The sequence below is a fragment of the Zosterops lateralis genome (assembly GCF_965231275.1).
Source record: "Zosterops lateralis genome assembly, chromosome: 3".
NCBI classification, from domain to species: Eukaryota; Metazoa; Chordata; class Aves; order Passeriformes; family Zosteropidae; genus Zosterops; species Zosterops lateralis.
Window position 1 is genome coordinate 43,040,514 of NC_139764.1, and position 23,891 is coordinate 43,064,404.

At 40.3% G+C, this 23,891-nt stretch overlaps 1 protein-coding gene and 1 long non-coding RNA gene across 2 annotated transcripts; one reads left to right on the top strand and one right to left on the bottom strand.

Moving 5' to 3' along the window:
• Positions 1 to 3,490: 3,490 nt before the first annotated feature.
• On the bottom strand, positions 3,491 to 10,896 carry LOC310907223. The gene is made up of 3 exons (XR_014589570.1): positions 10,869 to 10,896; positions 9,449 to 9,590; positions 3,491 to 3,707 (listed from the first exon to the last, which is right to left on the bottom strand). It is a non-coding gene; the product is annotated as an uncharacterized lncRNA (long non-coding RNA).
• A 1,013-nt stretch (positions 10,897 to 11,909) lies between these two features.
• Positions 11,910 to 23,308, top strand: NTPCR (nucleoside-triphosphatase, cancer-related). Its single transcript, XM_083858094.1, has 5 exons — positions 11,910 to 11,986; positions 14,447 to 14,609; positions 15,693 to 15,795; positions 18,514 to 18,723; positions 23,031 to 23,308. Exons 1-5 carry the CDS (start codon positions 11,953 to 11,955, stop codon positions 23,097 to 23,099), a joined length of 579 nt encoding a protein of 192 aa, XP_083714220.1. The 5' UTR covers positions 11,910 to 11,952; the 3' UTR covers positions 23,100 to 23,308.
• Positions 23,309 to 23,891: the final 583 nt, after the last annotated feature.

Here is a 23,891-nt window from a genome sequence, read left to right on the forward strand (position 1 = left end):
GAACTATAACACTCCTATGCAGATAATTATATTCAGCATATTAGGAAAGTTTTCTCCTACTGACAAGATAATCCTCATCAAATCAAACTGTTTTTATGGATTCCACAAGACAAATAGGATGTCACATTGAAGTCAGACTTCTTAAGGGGAACAGAAGCCTTTCAATCTACCAATATTTGCATTATGCCTCACCATAGAAAAGAAACTTGAGCCACACACTGCAAACAAGAGTTAAATTAATTTGGGGATTTACTTAGACTGGTAAAGAATATTTTTTAAACTGTAAACAGACATCTGTTTTGATACTGACAACCATTCATTAGCCTTGGTGTTTGCCAGCATAGTGCAGCAGATGTTATTTTCTTGTTATATATTTTCATAAGATGCGGTCATTGTTTAAGCTACATTCTAACAAGGACTCAGAATTAAATTGAACTGGTTAAATTAAAAATGGAATGTTATTCTCCAATGCAAATTAATTACAATGACACATTGAAGTGAGAAGAAATAATTCATGTTCTGCAAATAGCTGCAAAATGGTTGCAATGCCAACCTTTGGCTGATCTTTATGCAGCAGTGGAAATAAAAATATACTGATAATGCTTGATATTGTGTCTCTAAGCATTCTCTTAAAACACAGATGTGTGGATAAATAATGTCTATTTGACAGAAGCTCACACATCTGTGCACATATAAACACAGTCAGGTATTTAAATTTTGGATTTTTGTCCCAGCCAACACATTTAGTGGAAAAGAACAAAATAATTCAAATAAACAGATCTCTGGCTTTTCTCCGTCTCTCCAAACTGACATGCAGTCCAGATTCAGACAGCTTCCAATTTCTGTTCTCATACAACAAATGGTGAGATGTAATTAAGAAATTTATGCTCACATCATTTCATTTTAACAGCACAGAATGGTAAACCTATGTAAGGTCTCTCTAGATTTGACTGGTTCATCTGATAACAATCTGAAGTGCTGGATGCTCATTTGGACTGAATTTTAACTCCCTGAAGGTTCATCTATCACCAGCTTATAGACTGCAGGAACAAGAACACTATTTACTTTATATTTTGTTTTTCTTATCTTTCTTTTTTCCCCCTGAATTTGCTATTTGTGAAAGGTCCAAAATTACTGTAACTGGAGACTAGACAGGATAAAAAGATGTTTTCTTTATCACCAGAAAAACTGCCTTACCTTGTCCTCTCAACACAACTTCAGTCTGAAACTTAAAACCAGCTCCCACATTCTAACCACAAACATGTCTTTAATCATTGTGCTTTTAATAGAAACTTTATGGCCCAGTTTGAGACTCCCTCTTCAGCATTCAAGGAACACAAAATATAGAAAGAATTCTACAGCTAAGGACAAGACAAAGCTTGTAGGTCAATGTAAGTTATTTTATTAGATCAAGAGGTACAGCTTTTTGAAAAACTTGAATAAGCTTTCAGACATGCAATCCCTTCTTGGGGTATGAAATACATAATAGAAGCAGCCTATTTAAGAACTATATAACAACAAGGAAACCTGAGAACTGTGACAATTACAACAAATCATCACAAGACCATTGAAGACACTAAATTGTGCTATTTGAAATTGAGGCTAGGCATGATAATGGCAGCAGCCAAGTTAATCATGACATCTCTTTCCTCAGAGACCACTGCTATTAGCCCTACAGTAAAAAAGCTAGTTCATGTCCCAGGCTGTGCAACTATGCTACTCTGTTACTATCTGTAAAACTGTAGTATCAGCTTTCTCCCTGTTCCACCAGACCAGGCTCACCCCAATTAGATTAATCTGTGTAAATCACATCTAGAACTTCAAAGGAAAGCACTGTAAAATGCAAAGGATCGTATAATGAATAGCACTTGAAAAAAAAGCATAAAGAACATACAGTGTTAAGCCCCAAAATCCACAATTATTTGACCATCAGGTTTTGCCTCCAGCCAGAGTTCTGAACAAAACTTTGGAAGAAAACAGTGGAAGCAGAAATCATGGATGACATAATAGGAATGGACCTGAACACCATTTCATTTACTGAGGTCAGTAGACTACAAGATCTGACCAAGTACAGGTGAGAAGGGGAGAGAGCACACTTGTAGTCTAAAGAGCTCCTTGCCTTCCAGGGCCAGAAACCCTATCAAGCCTCTGTGGAGGACACAGGGGTCAGACTTGCAGGCTCAGGGGCAGCAGCAAGCCTGATGTCTCACACTGATGGGATGTAACTGCAATCACTCAGAGTTTCCAGCCCTTGAGGCAGGAAGCTTGAGTGTAAGGTAAAGCCCACTTTTTGTTTGGATTGCAGTGGCCAGGAAGGAATGACTTTACAGCAGCATTAATGATGAGGCAGGAAGGAACAACAACAGCAAAAAAAATCCCCCAAAATAAAAATTTTAAAAATGCAGAAGAGACAATAGGAGTCAAGAGACAACATAACAAGTTAGTAGAAGGACAACATGCAGGATATACGTGTGTGTGTGTGTGCGTGTGTGTGAATGCCTGTGCACTACTAGCACTTCCCATAAGACATAGCTATTAGCCAGAACTTGGTTTACTATTGACCATGGTAACTTGAGACATCAGTGATTGGTATTTTCAGGGAACATTTAGTATCACTGCTCACTAGGCATGATGCTTAAATGTCATTCCATCCCTTGAGGAATTATATGCCAAACTTAAGATGTAACTTACTTTAAGTAGTGATATATGCTTTGTATACCAGTTTGATTGATACAGGTACTATAACAGCTAATAACACCTACAGTAAAAAGTGCTGGGACCAGCTTGTGCTGAAGAACGGTTAGTTGTGGGAGCGGGAGCGAGGATTCTCAGTTTTTTCACTTTAAATAAAACTCCAAAATATTAGGAAGAAAGAGCAGGAAAGGCACTGAAGAACTAGCACTAGGAAGGAGTGTCAGAAGTATATTTAAGACTCTCCAAGCAGCATTCTGGTTTTTATAGCAGTCGTGATAATGATCTTACACTTACGGAGAATCTTTCATCCAGAAGGATTCATTTATGGGTTTTCTGCCTACCATGGGAATAAGTGTCTTCTCTTCTGCCAACTTACAGTGAGAAAAGCTGTTTACACTTCTGGAGGAAAATGTTGTGCTATGAGAATTGCTATATCCCAAACACAATGGCTTAGGACAGGCAATGCCAAGTGCTTCAACAGTTAAGTACAAAACATAGTGGGGAATTTGAAGAAACAGAACATAAATAATCAAAACCATGTTCTAGTCAGGATGCTAAGACTAACAGTATAACTTCCAAAATGTATCATGGTGTCAGTCATCCAATTTGTTTTTAAATCCCCTTTGGACCTTTTGGCTCTCCCTTAGCTTCTCTCAATGTATACTCACACAGGCTGCTCTCTAAAACATTAGCAACCATTAAGCTGAACTGGACAGTGCTGTTTCCAGGTAAGTTACATTAAAAAGTTGGTAACTGCTAGCTCTTTAATGCTATCCAATGTAAAAAAAGAAGGATTTTAAATCAAATAACATGAACAAAAAGCAGAATAGAATAACATTTGTATTTTAAATGCAGTTGGATAAGTCTCACTAGGTTCAACTACCCTCTTTAATTCAATTTATATCTTGGTCTCATCATCCTTACTTACATAAGCTGTTTTTTCCCAAAAAGGTGGAAAAGAACAAGACTGTCCATAGAGATAACAGGAGCAAACTCAGCACTTCTGCTGAGTCCTGAAAAGAAGGAAGAAAAAAATAAAGGTAACATGAAAATTATGCACCACCAACACCAACCAACCAACCTACCTACCTGTAAAGGTGCTGCCCTTCAGTTCAGGTTGGGAACTCAGGAAAAGGGCACAGGAAGAGTGGTTCTTGCTATTAATTCAGCACAAAACTAGTCTGATGTTTTCATTTATTGGTAAAGAGACTTATGACTGAGGGGAAAGAGAGTATCTTTATGAGCCTTAACTGTTTCCCTCATGTCCATGTTTTCTTCCTCTCATGGTCTCCCTAAATGAGAAAGGTACTTTTGTCACATAATCTCCCATTAACTCAACAAGTCAGATCAGTCAGCTCTCCTTTCGACACCATAATGCAGAGGTGATCTGTAGGTGTTTCTTTCCAAAACTTAATTTCTAACAATTAGACTTAATTCAAGGTTAACACTGATTTCTTCCCCTATGGAATAGGAAAAATAATAAATGGGGAGAAGTTTCCTAGCACAAAGGTAGGTATTTTCAAATTAAATTAAAAGGAAGGGGCCTTCCACCACCCCTAGGAACAGACCATGACATTGCTGGTTCATGAACACATAACAGTGGCAAAGGCTGAATACAAACCTAAGTGTTTGCAGAATGATGGCCAACCTCTGATACAAGGTCATGAGGCAGAGATCCACCCTTTATTACATTTTAAATGTTAAATGCATTGCCTTGCTAAATCTACCCACTTGCTGTTGATCCACTTGCTTCACTCATGAAAGATTTCTACTTGAAAAACGCCTAAGCTACAAATGGACTCCAAATATCAGTCAGGCAGACAAAGCACATATTATGAACAAGTAAATAACAAGCTTTTCTTCTGGGAAGAAAACAAATCATTAGTTCCTGGCAAGGAGGAAAATCACTGTTTCCAGCAACCAAGACTTCAGAACAACAATCTAAAGCTGATGAATCAGAATTCATAATGACACAAACAGAATTATACACAGCCCTCTACAAGGGTTTATAGGAGAAATTAAACTTAACTACATTACCAGTAACATGACAAATGCGGCTACACTAAAAAACACATGATAAAAAAATTGTAACTAAAGAAAATTGTAACCATGAAGATGGTTTTATCATTTAAAAAATGAATTTCATCCATCTGATTGCTTGAATTCCATTTTTTCCCAGTAATATTGAGCTGAATTGGCTATTCAGAAATGTCAATACCATTAACTGCTAATGCTGAAATAGGGTTTTGTTTTTCACATCAAGCAACACATGATTGACAGCCATGCCAGAGATTGTATAGATTTTAGCACAGGAGAGACTGTTTGTTTACTCTCTGTGACTTTCCTCTTGGTGGCAGGGTAAAAGCATAGGTGCCACTAGAAGGAATTTATTCAGCAGGCAAATTTCTTTCCCTTGTTCTTTTCTTGGTAGAAAAATAAGAAATAGAAAAGTAACTACAAGAGACTTGAAGTAATTTCAAGGTATCACTAGTGTGAATAAGGCTGGAAAAATTGGAAACTTCCTGTTTTAGGGAAATTAGATTTTGTAGTTATGCTGTCTCTCCATTTCTTCAGGCTTTATAACCTTTGAAAGTAATAACTAATTTTAAAAACAAATGGGATACTAAGTGTCTGAGAAATTAAATTCTTGAAGCTGATAGCCCAGGCATATAATCTACTTTTCCTCACTGTCTGCAAGGATTATTCTATTGACATATCCATGTCTGGAGACTTACTCCAAGAATGTGGTGTCTGACCCTGGCACTAAACCAGTCATGTTTCACAGATCTCCTAGATTTTATTAGAGCATATGGAAATAGATAATCTGAATGAAAAGTTCATTTGGGTTTCCACCAGGCCTTTGAAAGGCCACTCACCTAAGGCCATAGAATAGCCAAAGTGCCATGGAATAATCTTACTACAGATAAATAATGGCATAAAATACACTAAAGAAAGAAAATGTAGGGGCAAAAGGACATTTTTCATAAAGATGAAGTTCATCACCAGATGTCCATCTGCATCTGCACTTAAGGGCTATTTTATTCAACTTCATCACAAATTATACAGAGAAGACAGCAAAGCGACAAAGATTGCAACTGCTGCTAAATTATTCAGAATAGAAGAAAAGCTGAATAGCAAATTACAAATTCATAGAATTGTTAAGATTGGAATAGACCTTTAAGATCAAGTCCAACCACTAACCTAGCACCACCACTGTGTTCACCATTAAAACACATCCTCGGATTCCATAACCACATTTTTTGAACGTGATGACTCCACCACTTCCCTAAGCAGTCTGCTCCAATGCTTGACAAGTCTTTCTGTGAAGAAATTTTTCCAAACATCCAACTTAAACTTCCTCTACAACTTGAGGCCATTTCTTCCTGTTCTGTCGCTTGTTGCCTGGGAGGAGACCAACACCCACCCAGCCATCCAGCCAATCCTGTACTCAGCAAAGAGTACACCCATCCACACACACTGTGGGAAGCCATTTCTCCATGAGAATGCCATGGAGGACAGTATCAAAGGCTTTACTAAAGTCTAGGGATACAACATCCACAGCCTTTACCTCACCCAGTAAGTGGGCCACCTGGTCACAGGAGTAGATCAGGTTGGTCGAGCAGGACCTGCCTTTCATAAATCCATGCTGGCTGGGCTTGATCCTCTGGCTATCCTATTCATATTGCATGAAATGGACCTGGATAAATCCATATTGTGTGCATATATATGTGTGTGTGTGTATAAATATACAAATATATTGCTGGTGTTGGGCTGGACAGGGTTAATTTTTGCAGTAGCCAGGAGGAATGTGGCTGAGGAGGCATGGCTAGGACCCTGATATTGTTCTATACCACCTCACCTCATTGCTGGCCATAGGAAAGGAACTCTCTTGCTCCTCTGAGGAGAACGGGTTCCTTCCTGTTGAAAAAAATGTGGTGGGGAAGCTCTCCCATATTGTTCATTGTCCCGAGGTCTGTGATGAGCATTTCTGCATGTGAATCATTCTCTCTTTCTGTGTACTTTTGTTATTGTTGCTGTTACTGTTCATTTTCTTATCTCACTGCTGTTTCCAGTAAAGTGTTCTTATCTCAATCCATGACCTTAGTCTTTTGCGCCTCCAATTCTCACCTCCATCACACCTTAAAAAACAGCAATGAAAAATTTAGCAATACGATTCAATTTATTCTCTTTTGCAATGTTCTTCCTCAACACAGAGTATTGACATCTGACAGAATTCAGTTGAAATTTGAAATTTTCAGGTCAGCATCCCTGTCAAAACAACAGATTATTACAGTAAATCTGGTTTTATCATCCCATAACAAACTAAGCTGAATTTTTTTTTTCAAAGTGAATGCATCTTGCTATTTCTAGTAATAAATGTAAGAATACCATACAAAATGTCATGCAGTTTCAGGGAGACTCTTATCTTTTTCAAGAAGTAGGAAGTGTGAGACTAGAAGAGCAAACCAGCAAGGTATTTCATTGAGAATGGAAACAATGAAACCTGGTATCTTAGGGATTTATGCTACGGATTGAGCTCTACATGACTTTTCTCCTGCCTAATAAGGATCTTGTTTATGCTGCATAGTTCATTAAAAGGGTTTTCTTCTTATCTACAGACATGTACATTTTAAAAAATGTACAGCAAACTTACTGGATTTTTACTTTTTCCCCTCTGTCCCCAGTTGCCCAGAGGGTTGAACATGCTGTACTGGAAGAGACAGAGTACTAGATTCTTTGAATGTTGTTTCCTCTCTGTTGCTTACAATATTAAATTCTATTTCACAAATACTCCCCAACTACCATATATTTATTTATAACACTTCATATATTTTCAGGAAATACTTTCAGAAATTTCTTCTGTTTTGGGGGACACAACCATTGATGGAATGAACATAAAGAATTTCTATTGTATGACCACACAAATAAAGCTCTAATAGGCAAATCTCTGATAGAAGGAGGATCACAGTTTTCATCTAGGAAGCTCTGAATGTAGCTAATGGCTTATCACTGTAGATGCTCAATGCCTTCTCTCAGACATCTGCTGATGCCAAGATTGCTCCACAGGCCAAATGAAAGTCAACTCCGAAATACGATCACTAATATGATGAGGTGGCCAGTGGTATACACCCAGACCCACTATCTGTGAGCAGGAGAATTCTGCAGGGAAGAACAAGCAACTCTCTAATATAAAGTGTTATTTTTATAAAAAGTGTACTTCCCTATCCTGATGCAAGCAAAATGCTGTATTTATTTGAGGTACTGTGAATCAAGAAGACAAGTTCTATTGGAGAGAAAGAAAAGGGCTCCAACTTAACCATTCTCCCTTCCATGAAGAGAAAAACTCAAAACCTAACACGAGATAGGCCAAGGGCTGAAACTGTAACAAGGTACTGTGCCTATCTCTAGGCAGAGTGCTGAAAAGTAAACTCCTGCCTACTGAGGCAGGTCAGAGATGGTAGATTACACTCTCATTCCTTCCAGCTTCTACTCTAGGGAAAACCATAAATATCATAAATGGCCTCTTTTCTTAGTCACTGGTCTGGAAACTTGCAGTTAATTAATTTTACCCCATTCAATGTAAAGGTCTAGGACTCTATCCAATTTTTTTTTAGTCAACATCCAGCAATAAATGCAAGCTTCCCCAGTCTCAGCTAACAGTTCATAACAATGATTGGCAACTCTTTCCAAGGCCTCTACACATCAACCAGAATCACAGCCTGCCCCTGGAACTGCACAGGGGGTCTGTTTGTAAATATTCTTTCATGGCCTTGCCCAATCACACAATTCAATTCAGCATTAATTGAATTTTACTTACCCTCACCTGGCAAAAAAAGAATATAGGTACTTGGTCAGGAAAATATTTTGAACTGGGAACTTCTTAGGAATAAATTACTACTAATTAAGTTACCCGTATCGGAAGAGGAAAAGCTGGGTTCTTCTCTCCTCATCCTGGAAGGAATAAAACCCACTTACCTATTTTCTTCTAGAGTTATCTACACTGCTACAGTATGTGCTCCTTCTACTTATTGCAGCTAACCATCTCCATCCAAGAATTCAAGAAGTCCCAGGATCAGGAAAGCAGACAGGCTGACTCCAAGCACTACTGGTTCCAACATACAGCTACAGAGAAGACAACTCGTGCCTCTTGAACAACCTGCATCTTCTACACACTCACTGAGTATAGAATAATTATATCAAACAGAACAAACTTACATAGTAAATCTTTGACAAAATATGCATAAAAATTCCAGTTAGTGTACCAAACATAAAGTCCTCTTAACAGCAAAACTCTACAAAAGCACAATTGGCATAACTACTTTATGGCTTTCATGCTTTTAAATGACTTCAATCTAGACAGAGCATCCAGAAAGAGAAAACATTTTATAGTAGAAATTACAATGGAAGCCAAAGTGAAATGCTACCTAAATTAAGTCCTGGTGCTGCAACTACTTTGCTTACACATCTGTTTGCAAGAGAAAGGTCTTTACTGCACAGTGAAACAACTCTGAGAGTCCTGTATCTGAAAATGGGATGAAAGAGTTCTTAGAATACCAGAAAACAAGGGTTCTGTCAAACAGTAGTGATAGCCTTAAAATTCTCCACACACACTCCTGACAAAGAAAGGGTTGATTTTTAAGACCTAGTAAAACTCAGCATCGAACAAAACAACATTGTCTGGGTCTCTTTATGTGGCCTGCCTGGGAGATCAGCCAACAGACTGATTTAGTTTAATATTATACAGAAAACCTACCTGTAAAATCAATCATGGTAAGCTCTATGCAGGAAGTTCAGGGCAAGGGTGAAGTAGCCAGTTGTCAAGTGTTGTTCTTGTGTTAACAGTCCATTCAAATATGCAGTTCTTCTCTGCAGTTCTTTCTCTAGATTAAAGATGCCTGACAAACACCCACAAGAAGCTGTAAGTTAACATCACAATTTCACTGATCCTAAAAAGCCACCAGAACAAAGTACTGAAATGTAAACCATGAAAATGCGGTTTTCATTTTAGATGACAAGGGGAGCTGTCTTTGCTGCTTCTCAACCCTCCGACCTCCCAAGAGTCATGCCAGAGTTGTCGAGTTTTTTTAATTAAGTATATAAGCATGAAACATGTTCCACATGTAGTTATTCCTTCTCAGAATATAAAAGAATACAAGGAAGAGGGGACATATGTGATACACACATCAAAAATATTTTGTTCACTTTATGGAAATAACCATCTACTGTGAGGTGCACTCTACCTGCTGAGGTGCACATTTCATCTGGCTGACAAGGATACTCATTATCTCTGTGAAAATGATGAATAGCCTTTAACTCATTGAGAAATTACTGAAAATGAAAGCCTGACAAAGATGAGCTGAACCTGAAGTGATCCATTCTAGTGAGGCAAACAGAAATTGGAACGTATCCCTTCCATAGCCCAGTATTTTTGGGTAACTACTTTGGTACTTTTGGCCAAGCAGGAACCAGTATTTCTTATCTGTGCATCACGTCACCCAGACAGAAGCCTGTGCACCACAGTCTTTCACACAATAATCCTTTTCCCTGCTCCCTTATTGCTCCCCATCAGGAAAGTCTAAACAAATAAGGAGGCCACATGCAGGTGGCATTTTGGGATGCAGATGTCTATCAGCATCTTTGTTAAACCTGCCACACCTTCTCAATTTATTTAGCTTTGTAGCAATCTCCTGGTTGTATATCAACCCTCCTAGTTCCATTTGCTGTCTGCATCGATGTATCACACAAACTATTCATCTTTTAATTTGCTGGTTTGCAACACTCTGGAGCACATTGCTTACTTAAAACAGGTAAAAAGCTCTAGGGAGAGTTTATTATTATATCTCTGCATTTCTGAGATCCCATCTGGAGAACTGTGTACAGTTTTGTGTCCCCACCATAAGAGGAACGTAGAACTACTAGAGCAAGTCCAGAATAGGCCACAAAGATGATAAAATGACTGGAGCACCTTCCCTACCAAGGCAGGCTGAAAAAGTTGTCACTATTCAGCTTGGAGAAGGTTGTGTGGAGACCTACAGCAACCTTCCAGTATCTGAAAGGGGATACAGTGATGCTGGAGAGGGACTCTTCGTGGGGAACATAGTGATACAATGTAATGAGTACAAACTGAAAGAGGGGAAATTTAGGTTAGATATCTCTCGGGTTGGTTTTCTCACCCGAGATTCAAGTTGTTTAAAGTCCTTGGCCTCTAAAAGCCCCGAGTCGCGATGGTACAAAGAAGTGGAGTCTTCAAGGCCTTGTTTTCTGGTTTCTGGAGTTGTTTATTATTTGATATCTCAGAGTTTTTCTCCGCTCCCAGCCAAGGTCCGGACAGTGGCTGGGACATGAGGTGACTGCCCACCGATGGGACGACACCTTACATTTATACAGATAATTACATATAGGTTATTTACTATTTCACACCAATGCCTAGTGTTTACACTAAAAGGGTCATTTCTGCTTTGACCCAGTCCACTCTAACTACCTCATATCATCACCACCCCAGAAGATGGAGGATGAGGAAGAAGGAGAGGGACACGAGGTACCACCCAAATTCCACCATCTTGTCCCCCATTTACCTCTATTCTAAGAATCCTAAAACTACTGAATTTTGTATGTGCTACTGTGCTAAACTACTATTTTCACTTCCTGGTGATTTGCAATTCCTCTCCTAATGCTGGAAGTTTCTCCCATGGGCTAAGATCAAACTCAGTGTCTTCCTTGGCTCTTGCCAAGGTTTCTAACCCCCCTGGACCGGTTCCACACCCCCCTGTCCAGGGCTCAAATTCTCTTTCCCAGGTCATCCAAAGGGATGTCCTGGACTCCAACAGTATCAGAAAGAATGTTTTCACGGTGAGGACGGTGAGGCACCGGGACAGGCTGCCCAGGGTGGCTGTGGACACCCTGACCCCGGCAGTGCCCAAGGCCAGGCTGGGTGAGGCCTTGAGCGACCCGCTCTGGTGGGAGGCGCCCTGGGAGAATTGGGATCTTGAAGGTCCATTCCCACACTTAACGTTCTCTTATTGCACTAACATACTCAGACATGTAACAGGCTAAGATAACTGGATTAAAGAAGACGCTGGCCCTCAACCGGGAAACTAACTGGGTTTTTTCCCACTTCCCTAACCTTAGGTTGCGTCCCTCCTCCAGCAAACACCACGGCAGGAACGCCCGCCTTTCCCCGCCTCTGGGGCGGCCGAGGGCGGGGCCGAGGGCGGAGCGGGGCCAGGGCCGGGGCCGGGGGCGGAGCGCGGCCCCGACATGTCTAAGCACGTGTTTCTTACGGGACCCCCAGGTAAAGGGGGCGGGAGGAGCCCGGGGAGCCGGGCAGGGGCGGCGGTGCGGCGGAGGGGATGACCTGGGACACGGCCTGGCTTGGCCTGGCTTAGCTTGGCTGTGCTTGAGTTGGCCTGGCCTAGCCCAGCCCAGCGCAGCCCAGCCCGGCCCAGCCCGGCCCTCCGCAGTGCCGGCGGGGCTGTGGGGCGCTTAGAGCCGGGGAAAGGCAGCTCAGCTGCTGCCGGGCCCCGAGGAAGCCCCGGGAGCGCCTCCGGCCTCAGCCGGGCCCGGCACTGCCCCAGGTCCCGCGGCTGCGGCCCGGAGAGCCCACCCCCTCCCCCCCCTTGTCCAGGTCGGAATGAAATGCCCCTTTACCTCTCCATCTAGTCTTCCAAAACATGCCCTTTCTAGTCCTCCAAAACATGCACTTGTCCTGGCGCTGCTGCTTTGTCCCTGCCTTGTGCCCTGGAGTTCAGTGTTGGGGGGAAAAAACCACCCACCTCCTGGATAACTAATCCTGCTTCAATATAAACAGCAGCGATTAATAATTTCTGAGAGCTCATCTTTCCTGTAACCTAATTGTAGTGATTTAGCGCTCCCAGGCTCAGTGAGGTGCAGGTGTAGGTAATAACTGGTGTCCCGGATGGGCAGGCCTTGATTGCAGCAGTGGGGGTAGTTTGTCATCTACGGTTTTTTTAAAAAAGTAACCAGTTATGATTGCAGTGCTTTCCTTTGTGCTGTGGGAGTAAAGCAGTGGACCTAATTCTCCTTTTTGTGAACCTCTTGCAGATGCCTGCCTTGACTGGAATTAATTTAAAATGCTGCTGTTGGGCTGAGATAGGAATACATTCCACCCACTTCACGCTGGCTTCCCAACCACTTTGAATAAAGGCAGTCTTTCAGGAGATGCAGAAGTTGGGGCTGCTTAGGTCTTGTCTCTCTTCATTTATCTGAAATTGGATGTACTGTTTTGATTAGCTAAATGTCCAACTTCAGGTTTTCTTAAACTTAGTTTGAATCACTCCAGGTTGTTTGGCAGTTTACTGGATGAATGTAAACAAATTAGAGATAGCGAATCCACTTGTCAAAATTAGTATAAATTAACTTACAAAAGACAAGGCCTTGAAAAGATGTTAGATACTGAGGGTGCAACATTTGTCATTTTTTTGTTGTTCAGCTGCCAGAAAGCCCCCTGCTTCAAATTTGAAAAGTTTGCTTAAGCATTTGACTACGTGCCTTTGAAGCCACAGAATATTTTGTAATTGGTATTGACTGTTAGGAAAGCAGTTCCTACATCTGCTTAAAGTCTAAATTAGAAATTTGGTGTGTGCCTGTTGAAATGATTTCTGTTGGCATCTTTAGGCATCTCACATTTGGTCTGTGTTCCTCATCTCCGGGAATTTGAAGGTTTATTCGCAGGATTATTTTCTGTCATCTGAATTTTTTAGAGCAGTGATTAAAAATGAAGTGATAGCACTAAAATTTGTGAAAGGCAATAAAGGTGAGTTTAAAAGGAGATCGTTGAGGGATGTACTTATACAATGGCAAAGGAGAAAAATTGAAAGGATGTCTGGAACATGGCCAGTGTTCACACTGTAAAAGGTGCATCAGACTGTGCAAGGAGCTATCAGGTGGCAAGAGTTTTAAGGACCTGTCTTAGGCTAAGAGAATGAATTACAGGGTCAGAAGATAATTCATGTTAAAAGAGACTTGAGGAGGTTTAAAGGAGTATCAGCTGTGAGGCCAGACCAAGTTGCTTAAGGCTTTATCCAGTCATGCCTTGAAAACATTAAAGTAAGTGAAAATTGCACAGCCTCTCTGGGCAACCTGAGCATGCCTTCATCAGCCTCACAATAAACAAGTTTTTTTCTGTGTCTAGTCAAGTGTCTCTTGATTCAGTTTCCAGAAGAAACATTTGTCTGTTGTTGGGACTTCATAAGAACTTGGTATCTCAGGGACATTGAGCGCTTCTGATTTTTAGGACATCAGTGGAAGAAGTGTGTCCTTTGTGCCAGTTAGGCATCTGGTAATAGCAGTCAGCTTTGACCTTTTGATCTAAAAAGGGGTCAACTTAGCTCTGATCTTAAAAGCAGTGAATATCAGTGGTAGAAAGGGAGATTCATCAGTCAGTCTTCCAGCAAGCTTGAATGCCAGTTTTGTATCACGTATTTACCTGCCTTGTGGTAAGTTTTTGGCCTTCTCATGCATCATCTGAGCTAACAAATTCATTGGTAGCCTGGGATATTTGTACCATTCTGTAGCGAAACTTTACAGTGTCAGTACAGAATGAACTTTAAAAGATGCTTCTGTTCTTTCCTACCGTTTAGAAAAAGTAATTTGCAACCTTCAAAAGTAATCAATGTTCCCGCTGAACTGAATCATTACTGTGGCATATAAAAAAATGGGCTTTTAGTGCAGAAGAAGATTAATGCTGTGTGCTTTTTTCCTTTTTTTTTTTTTTTTTTTTTTTTTTTTTTAGGAGTTGGAAAGACTACTTTGATCCAGAAAATCAGTCAAGCTCTAAAATCCTCAGGCGTTCCCATTGATGGATTTTACACACAGGAAGTTAGAGAAGGTGGCAGGAGAACAGGATTTGATGTTGTCACTCTGTCTGGAAACCGAGGACCTTTATCTAGAGTCAGGTACTGAAGTTTTAATAACCGTAAGCAGCTTATTGTTTTATGTGTCTGCTCCAGTCCTTTGGCATGTTAAATGCTCCTCCAGAAGGTGATTTCCAGCACACATGGCTTTCATGGTCAAGTTCTTTGCTTGGTTTTTGTGTCCTGGCTGATACCTATACTGTATATGTAGGCAGTGTCTCTGTTGCACAGTGAAATATTGAAAATGTGCTGGGCAGAGGTGTTCTCCTTACTGGCTATTTTACACCAGGTGGAGGAAGCACTGCTGAGCCTTTCACTGTGAGGCCAAGTCCCTTTGGGATACAGTTAAGTAGCTTGTTGTGGGCAGGGAGGAAGATTTTTGTGTTTCCATTTGCTGATTTGTGGAGACAGAAGTGGAAAATGAAAAGGGAAATTGCATATAACATTGTTTTAAAGAACATTTGACTAGTCCACAAAACTCGCCTGTGAATTTTAAGAAAAACAGTGTTTCAGAGTCCCAGAGGGGGGCCTCTGAAGTGCAGAGTGCCTCACAATCTCTCCTGATTCACTAGACTCAGATCTTCATACTTAGTGCAAAACTTAGTGTGTCTAGTGTGACCTTAGCACCTCATTCACACAGAGTTGATGTGAAAATAATTTGCACTCTGCTAATAATGGAAGCGCACCTAGCACAGTGTGGTACAGCCCATGCAAAGTGAGTATTTTTCCAAGATTAAGGGTTTTGCTGCCCTTGTACTGAGATGATACTGCTATGATGCTGTCTGTAGTGTCACATTACAAAATTCAAAGATCTGAACTGCAGACATGAGCTGTGATTTCAGTGTAAATATACCTGCTGACTTTTAAATGCCATTATCCTTCTATACACTGTTGAAATTTGAGCTTGCATAGTTGTGAAGGATGCGTATGGTATATTTATTATCTGACAGCAGGCTATCTGCAGTATGACCTACTGCATGGTTTAGAATTTCTTTCCCTTCCTTTTTAAGGAGAATTAAGGGCATTTGATTTATTTGGATAATTTCTTATAAATTCTCTTGAAATGACTGCGGTGAATTCTCACTAAACTCAGTACTTTGAAGGAATTTGGTATCTCTTTTTCAGTTCCAGTTCTGATTCTTCTGCTTCAAGACGTGAATACCGGGTTGGACAATATGTTGTAGACCTTGTTTCATTTGAGCAGTTGGTTCTACCTACGCTGAGAAATGTGAGTATTCTATGAAAGCTGCTGATAAATGTATGCTTTATGATAGTCAATGTTATTGGAAGGCCCTTCTATACAGCTGTTTTTTGATACTAATTAATGGCCTGTTTCTTGGGTATTGCTAGTCCTGATTGACTTTAGGGTCAGGAAGCTGGAGGGGCAAATCTGGCTTGTTCTCTTGTCATTATTGTGCTCTTGGAGAGATTGCAGTCCTGTGAGCAGGACCTCCTTGACTTGAAGAGGCAGCAGGTAGGAAATTTCTTCCTATGTCATTGTCTCATACTGGAAAGCAAACAATATGCACAAGTGGCTTACCACAGAGAAATAGATGGAATCACTGGGTCTAAGAAAAAGGCTTTTGCTGCTGCTCTTCTTTACAGACTTTTTTCCCCCTCTTCCTGTGATTCTCGTCTTCTTACAGTAGAAGCATTTTTTTTTTTAATCCAGTGAGTATTTTTGATTACCATTGTATAAATACCTGCAGACTGATAATACCAGCCTGATTATTTCGGATTTAGCCTGCTGCTCAAGGAGTGTTCTGGCTGTGACAAGACTTCCCACACAGTCTTTTTCCTATCCTTTTGCTAATATTCTGTCACTGCTTTTTTTCTTCTCCTTCCTCTCTTTCACTCCAACCTTTCCCCTCTCCAAAATTAAACAAGAACAGATTTGATTTTGGCAATAACATACCACAAACAGTGTGCAGCAGCTGCTGAACTGTACTACTAAAAAAATCCTGTTGTGATTTTTCTACGCTGCCAGAGCTCAAGGGGACAAGGAAGAAGAGGTTTTTTGGTTAACTTAAAACAAAAAAACCCAAAGAGTTGCAAGGAGCAAAAATGAGATTGAGGATCTGATTCTTGTTTTTGTCAAAGAATTTTGAAGTCTGAGAGTAGGAAACCAAGGATGTTGGGGTAAGGGAGAAGGGAAATAATAAAAAAATGGGACAGCTTTTATATGTTAAGTTTCACTGTAACCATATTTATGATGTTAGTAAATAGAAAGATAGTTTATTAAAAAATACTTCCTTAGGCCAGTGAAGTACTTGGAATCCTTCTACCACTGAAATCCAGGAGAGATCTTCCTAGAAAAGTGTTAGCAGTGTTGAATTTTTTCCATTACTTTTGTATAACTTTCTGCAAGTTCAAGAAGGTGAAGAGAAGAACTGGGGCCAGCAGAGTCACATAGTTCATGTACCCAAGCTCGTAGAAAGTGCTGTTTATCAGTTTTGTGGGAATGTGGTCACAGATGAAGATGGCCCAAAATGGAAGAGGAGAGTGTGGAAGATCAGAGAACTGAAAAGAACTGAAACAAGGAGAGACAAATGAAGAATGAGGGCAAGAGAGTCATAGGTATGTTCTGGTTTGATGAGAGAGCAACACAGAATGGGCATGTGTCCGTTTAGACTTGAGGACAGTTTCAGCTCTTCAGGCTTTGTTCACTCCAGTGAGAATGGGATAGATCCCGCAGTGGAAGTTCTCTCTGGTTTTGCAAACTTATCCTTATCCTTTATCAGGCAGGATAAGTTTTTTCAGGTTTTTTCAAAGCAAAATACTCTCTTCTTCAATATGTGACCTAGTGACTAGTATTGGCTTTTTGGCTCACTGATCTATGAAAGGTTTTTTAGATAAAACCACTACTCAGTAGAGACTTAGCTTGAAAGGATTTTAGGATGCACATTATACAGTTCCTTCACTTTCCCAGGAGCAAATACTTTGCCTTCACAAGGGAAGATGTTCCGATATTTTTTCTCTTTAGTTTCTGTATAATGTGGCTTGTATTGGTACATATTCATGGACTTATAATGGTTTCGAATTGAGTTGATTTTCTCCTCACTTCTATAAATAATGGAGCGCAGTTCTCAGTCACTTTTACCAAAACAGGGTAGGCAGTGCAGCTGAAGAGTTCCTCTGCTTTGTGAGCTGCCTTTTCCTCAGTAGCAATCACCCTTGTTTCCTCCTGGACTTCCCTGATGCTCCAGCTCTCTGCAGCACAGCACTGTTTGGCACAGCATTCACTTCATGAAAAAAACAAGCCTCAAATGCGGTTAACTGTGTCTCTCCTACTATCCAGTGGCTAGGACTATAGGATAAGGTATATCTCAGCATGTATCTGTTCTAATGTGACAGAGGCTTGCAAATGGCTTGCTTGTTATCCAGACAGCTTTAAAAATAGCCAGTAGCTCTTAGTGAAATGCTCCATCATTCCATCTACAGGAGGAGAAACTTCCTAATCTAGATTTCATGGAAGTCTTCCTTTTTTTAGATGCCTGTTTCGTGTGACCACTGATCACATAATTAAATGTAATCACTAAATGCATAAGTTTTTAAAGATTGCTGACCCTCAGAATGATTGAGAGCTGCTCCTAGGCAAAGTGCCGTTCCTAATTGTAAAGTAGCTCATGTGGGTCCATTGTGAGAATTCTGCTTTAAAAGAAATCAGATATTATAGATTTCCTATTTTACTTGATATTTATACTGTGTACATATATATATACACACACTGTAGTTGATATTTATACTTCCAAAAATCTGTCCTAAAAAAGAAATTACAGATTTATAAGTCTGTCATTTACCAGCAGTAGCTTTGACTTCCCACTTTCCCCAGTATTACAGTTGAATTTGTTTCTTTGGGAGGTATTTCTTTCGTCAGCATAGAGATTACTTCTGTTGCTTGTTCTAAGTTTTGCTGTTTACAGTCTCTTGATGCACTTTTCCACAGGTAAACCATGGTGGTGACACAGAGAAAAGAATTTGTGTCATAGACGAGATTGGTAAAATGGAACTCTTCAGCCAGGCTTTTATTCAAGCTGTTCGTCAGACACTGGCTGGCTCGGGGACTGTGGTGGTTGGAACTATTCCAATACCTAAGGGAAAGCCACTGGATCTTGTTGAAGAAATAAGAAGTAGGAAAGATGTTAAAGTGTTCAATGTGAGTAATATTTAATATCCTTAAAGAGCCTTCTGTTCTAGGTTACTGGTTTATATTTGGCTCTGTTCAAAAACTGTTTCTGCCAATTGATAGCTGTGGGTAGCTTGCATGAAATAAGTTTTTTAGTTTACATTTTATTCTTAATGGGCAGGTGTTCACCTTATTAAAAAAATCTCATGTGGCACTTACTGTAGCAGTCTCACACAGCTGGCTTTGCTTCTGAGGGGCTGCAGAAGTAATCTAAAGTTTTAAAAGGTTTCTTTGCTGTAGTATTATTGCTGTATAGGTATTCATTATTCCTAAGAGTTAAATCTTTTAAAGTACAGTCAGATTTTTAAGCTTTTTTGTGTTTTTCCAGACTGGCTTGCAAAAATAGTACCAGTAGTCGTATTCAAGGAAAAAATAAAAGGGAAAAAAGACAGCAGTGGAGTTTGCAGGAATGATTTATAGGAGAAAGACAGTTGTAAATGGAGTGTACTTTCTCTGGAGTCAGTGAACCAATTTTGGAATTCATTATGTTACTTTTACAGACATAATTTTCAGAATATTAGGGTCTCAAAGTACATTTCTGATCAGTCATAGGGTGGTTCTCAAAAACTTAGCACAGCAAAACAGCCTGTTCCTAGGAGTGCACGCGTGAGGTTTCCTTAACATCAGTAAGTGTCCTTGATGCTTCACAAAAACAAAGGCACCTCTCACTCCTTTGATTTATGTTGTTTCCTATTCAAAGCTGGCTTAGAAACCTGCAGTGCTCAAAGTTCCTCAGCTTTCCTTTAACCGAGGGTCCCATCGTCATCTTCAATTTCTGTTTTTGTATTAAATGCTGGTTTAATTAAATGCTAAAGCAACTGTAGGAGCAAAGATGAGAGATTTTTTTTTTCCTTGTATAAGCATTCAACTCCCTTCATTTCCTTTCAGAGATAAATCCCCAGGTTTTTCCACTACTGAGCTGATGTGTGGTTGTAGTCAGGCTGTTGAAGAGAAATGCATGTAAATGTGAATTTTGTATGAGTTGCTTTACAGGGGTAGGACTGGGGAAGAGGGGATGGAGAAGCCTTGCTGAAGGTACCAGTCATTCAGTACTTAAGCTGCAGTCATGGCAGGACAGTGGTGCATGCATTTGGTCCTCTCAGGAGAGGAAATGGGGCTAGAAGGCAGCATTTGGCTTTTCAAGGAAGCTTTTGAGGCTTCTAGTGTCTCTTTTTATCAGGTGATATTCAGACTACTCAGCCCTGGGTTTTCAGCTCTATCAGTCCTCTTATAAATCTTTCTCTCAAGTACTGATTCCAGCCAGCAAAAGCCTTTCTGTAAGTTTCAGTGGAGCAGGGTTTTCTGTAGCTAAAAGATCTTTGCTAAAACAATGACCCATCCTGTTCACGCTGCTGAGATTAGGACATGGAGGTTTCTTTAATGAAATAGAGATCTCTGGTGAATCCATTAACCAAAAGCATGGATGTGAAATGTGTGACAGACTGCAGTCATTCCCAGGTGTCACAGGCCTGCTAAGCTGAAGTCTTGTGCAGGAGAGCATCTGTCTCTCTTGCTCCAGTGTCACTCTACATGCTCTTTCCCAGCTGGTTAAAGTGTGTGCATGAGCAGGAGCAGAACCTGCCCGTGGGGAGTCAGAGGTGTTAGTAGTGGATGCTGGGTCACCAGCTGTGTTCTTCAAGGGCTGTGGCATGGGAAAACCTGGATTGACCACATAGCTCACAGTCACTAATTTCTTACTAACTTGGATGGTGCTTGGAAGCGTTCAGAAGTAGGTGGCTACCTTCCAAAAGCATTCTGCTTTCTTTGTCACTTAATAAGGAGTTGGGCTGCAATTGAAATAGCTCATCTCAGTTTTTTCATCCTGTTCCTAGTGTCACAAGGACAGTTCTGATGAGAGAACAGCTGTTTGGTGTTTTACAGTCCCTTCTGCCTTGAAAGCATATTTTGTTGGTGTAAGCAGGCCCAGATGCCCTAAAAGCAATTCAGCATTTGGTCCCAAATGTATAATTTATTATGTTTAGGGCACTTAACGATAGGAGCTCTGATATTTAACGCATTTCTTTCTATTGTTGCCCAGTTCCATTTTGCTGAGAACCAAACTTTCCAGTGAAACTACAGAGGCTCTTTTTGCACTGCCTGCATCTGTAGTTTTGCAGACATGGTGGCATGAATAGGATCAGGTTATCCTTAGCAGCTGGCAGATACTAATTTTCTCCCATTTTCCCATCTATTAATTTTGCTTGCATGAAACCCATTAGTGAAGTATGGTTGCATATGCCTATTTAGAAAGAAAAGAGTTAAATGGATAGAGAGAAGAAAAGGTTCCATTTGAACAGATTGTACACGAGTGGTTTCCTTGATGGTATTTTTAACAGTTAGAGGAAGAAAGCTTTTGTCCTCTATAGTTGCCTGCTTGGAATCTAGGTGGTAATTTCCTCCAAATTACATAAATGCTTAATATAAGCAGCATCTACAGCTATTTTCAACTCCTTTCTAAAAACATACCCATCTGTTTGTACATTCAGTACAGATACTGGGAGATTTGTTCTCTCTGGGAAAGCTGCCTGCACAGAATGTCTCCAGAGCTAAAGAGGAGACTTATATCTATCAAACAGCCTTTGTAAAACAGTTGTGAAAATTTCCTAGCACTTGGCGCTTTCTCTCTGCTGCTCTCACTGGACTTCTGGCATATAGGTATGGAAAAAGGATAGATAAAATGTAGTATTGTTTTTGCTGGCTGTGAGAGAGTGGGAAGAGCTATTAAATGTGCAGAAGGTCCTTTGAAAGTCAGGATATCAGTTCACTTGCTGTGAGATTTAGAGTTTGGCTCATCTGTGCTGTGTATTGTTTACCTCGGGGTCCCAATAGCCCTGCTGAAGAGCATTCTTTGTTGTCTTGCGCACTTTGTTTTTGTGGGGTTTTCTGTTTATCTTATAAAGCTTGGACTGATTCTCAATAAAAATGGTGACATTTTCAGACAGATCTTCCTTTTCATTACTCCCCCCACTTTTTTTATTTTTTTAGTGTCACTTTTTCATTAGTCCCATGTTGATCTAATGTCTTGAATTCAGTGGTAGGTGAGACCACTGTAGGTTTTATAGTGCTGGTTTACAGCACTTGGATAGGATGTGTGTGACTGTAAATAGTGGTAGGCTCCTAGGGCCAAATTCCTCAGATAGAACTGTCACCTATTTAATAATAATAATAGTAATACTTTCTCCTGTTCATTATTGACTGTAGTACTGAAGGGATATAAACTCTTGTGCTCACATCCTAAATGCAGATATAAGGAGTGCAGTGGAACCTTGCTCGTAGAGAGTTTTATGCTGTGCATGGTGTTGTGTCTCTTTCCTTGTCAGACATCTTTTCTACAACTTTGTATGAATGCCCTTACTTATTTTTTCAGCTCCTGTGTCTTTGTCTGATTTCTTCCTGCCCTCTCTGCAGGGATCTGACCAGTGGGGAAAATTTCTTAGACTTTTTAAAACGAAGCTTTTGCTGATGCTTCACAGTTGCTCGTTACCCTTTTACAACCCCAGTCATCCCCCCAGGTTTTGTTTGAGTGAGTAATGCATGGCACTGTGGGTCACAGAGCTCTGGATCAGGACCCAGTCTGTCAGGCAAGGATAATTTACACACACACAGCCCCCAGCTCTGCGCCCCTGGGAGCTGAGCTGACTAGCAAGAACCAGCACTTGCCTGGCAGTTTACAGTCATCTGTATTCACATATGCTGGACTTAAAGCCCAGCATTCCCATGGACTGGTCAGCCAAAGGCATATCTCAGTGTGCTACAGAACACCTCAGCTTTCTCAAATAGTTTTCTTTCTTTCCCAAGGTGTTTCTCTCCTGTAGCAATAAGGTTTCTCAGAGTACAGAGTTAGACTGCTAAGCCTGTTTTAATTTTTTTTTCTTTGCAGATGTTTTTGACTAGGTCTGTTGTCTTAATAAATACAACCCTGTCAAGTAATGAAGGCATAAGAACTCCACTTTATATTAGGGAAGTTAAATTTGGTAGTTGAAAAGGATTTCTAGTAATGACAAAAGTACATGCTGGTTCTTTGAGTGGTTCTTGTTAGTTACTCAAACCCTGAATAATACTGCAAAATACTACAGGTAATTAAATCAAAAGATCACTAAATATTCAACTGTAGCTTTTGTGGGTTTAGCATACTGTGTTCTCAGTAGCAGAAGAAGGCAGGTGTTTGACACTGAAAAAGAAATGCATTGGAATTTCTGCTTTGACTGTTTTTGAAGTAAACACTGGTATAGAAACTATTCATGAAATTACATCAGTTTTAATTTCTCTTTCTCTAGGTTAGTAAGGAAAACAGAAACAGCATTTTGCAAGACATCTTGGCAGCTGTGGAATCCTGCAGAAAATGAAGACCTTTTCTGTCCTGTAAACACCAAAGCTTTCATTTCAACAAAATATTACAACATTTTGCAGATGGTTTAGAATCTGTCCTTCCTGCTTTAGCCCCCTGGAGGCCTTACTGGAGCCTTCAGGGTAAGCAGGGTAAAGCTGGTAATACCCTGAAATGACATAGCACTATTGTAATTTATTCAGTTCACTGAATTAAAAAAAAATAAAATTGAACAGATGTGTAGCTAACATCCAGTTGGTGGATGTTCCAATCTGGATGTTTGGAAGTTAGGTGGTGTCAACTCTGATCCGAGTTACTTCATGTGAAAACAATTAACTGTTAAATCTGTTTGAGGTCTTAGTCTTCCTGAGTGTGTTTGGACTGTTCTGCCTACAGATCAATTCAGTATCTGCAACCTAGCCCTGGTGCAACAGAACAGAACCCTGTCCAAAATGTACGTGAGACCTGCCGGGTTTATGTAGGAATATTTAGCTGTTGGTGACCCAGCTTGGGTGTTTTAGCATGGGTGCTGACAAATCAGCAGGTAGAGGGAATAAGCAGATGTGCTCTCTCCTCCTACCCCCAGGCACCTCTGTCTGCAGTTGCAGCATAAGGGTTATCCAGAGTTTCAAGGAAACTTCCTGTAAGCATGAGTGACATTCACAGAATGTCATTTTAGGAGGAAAAAATAGTCAAATCTACCCTCTCTTACATGGCCCAGACACTAATTGATAAGAGGAGTGCATTTTGAATTAATTTTCAATTTTCTGATGGCATTTCTTTCCCACACCCCCTTACAAATAATATATAT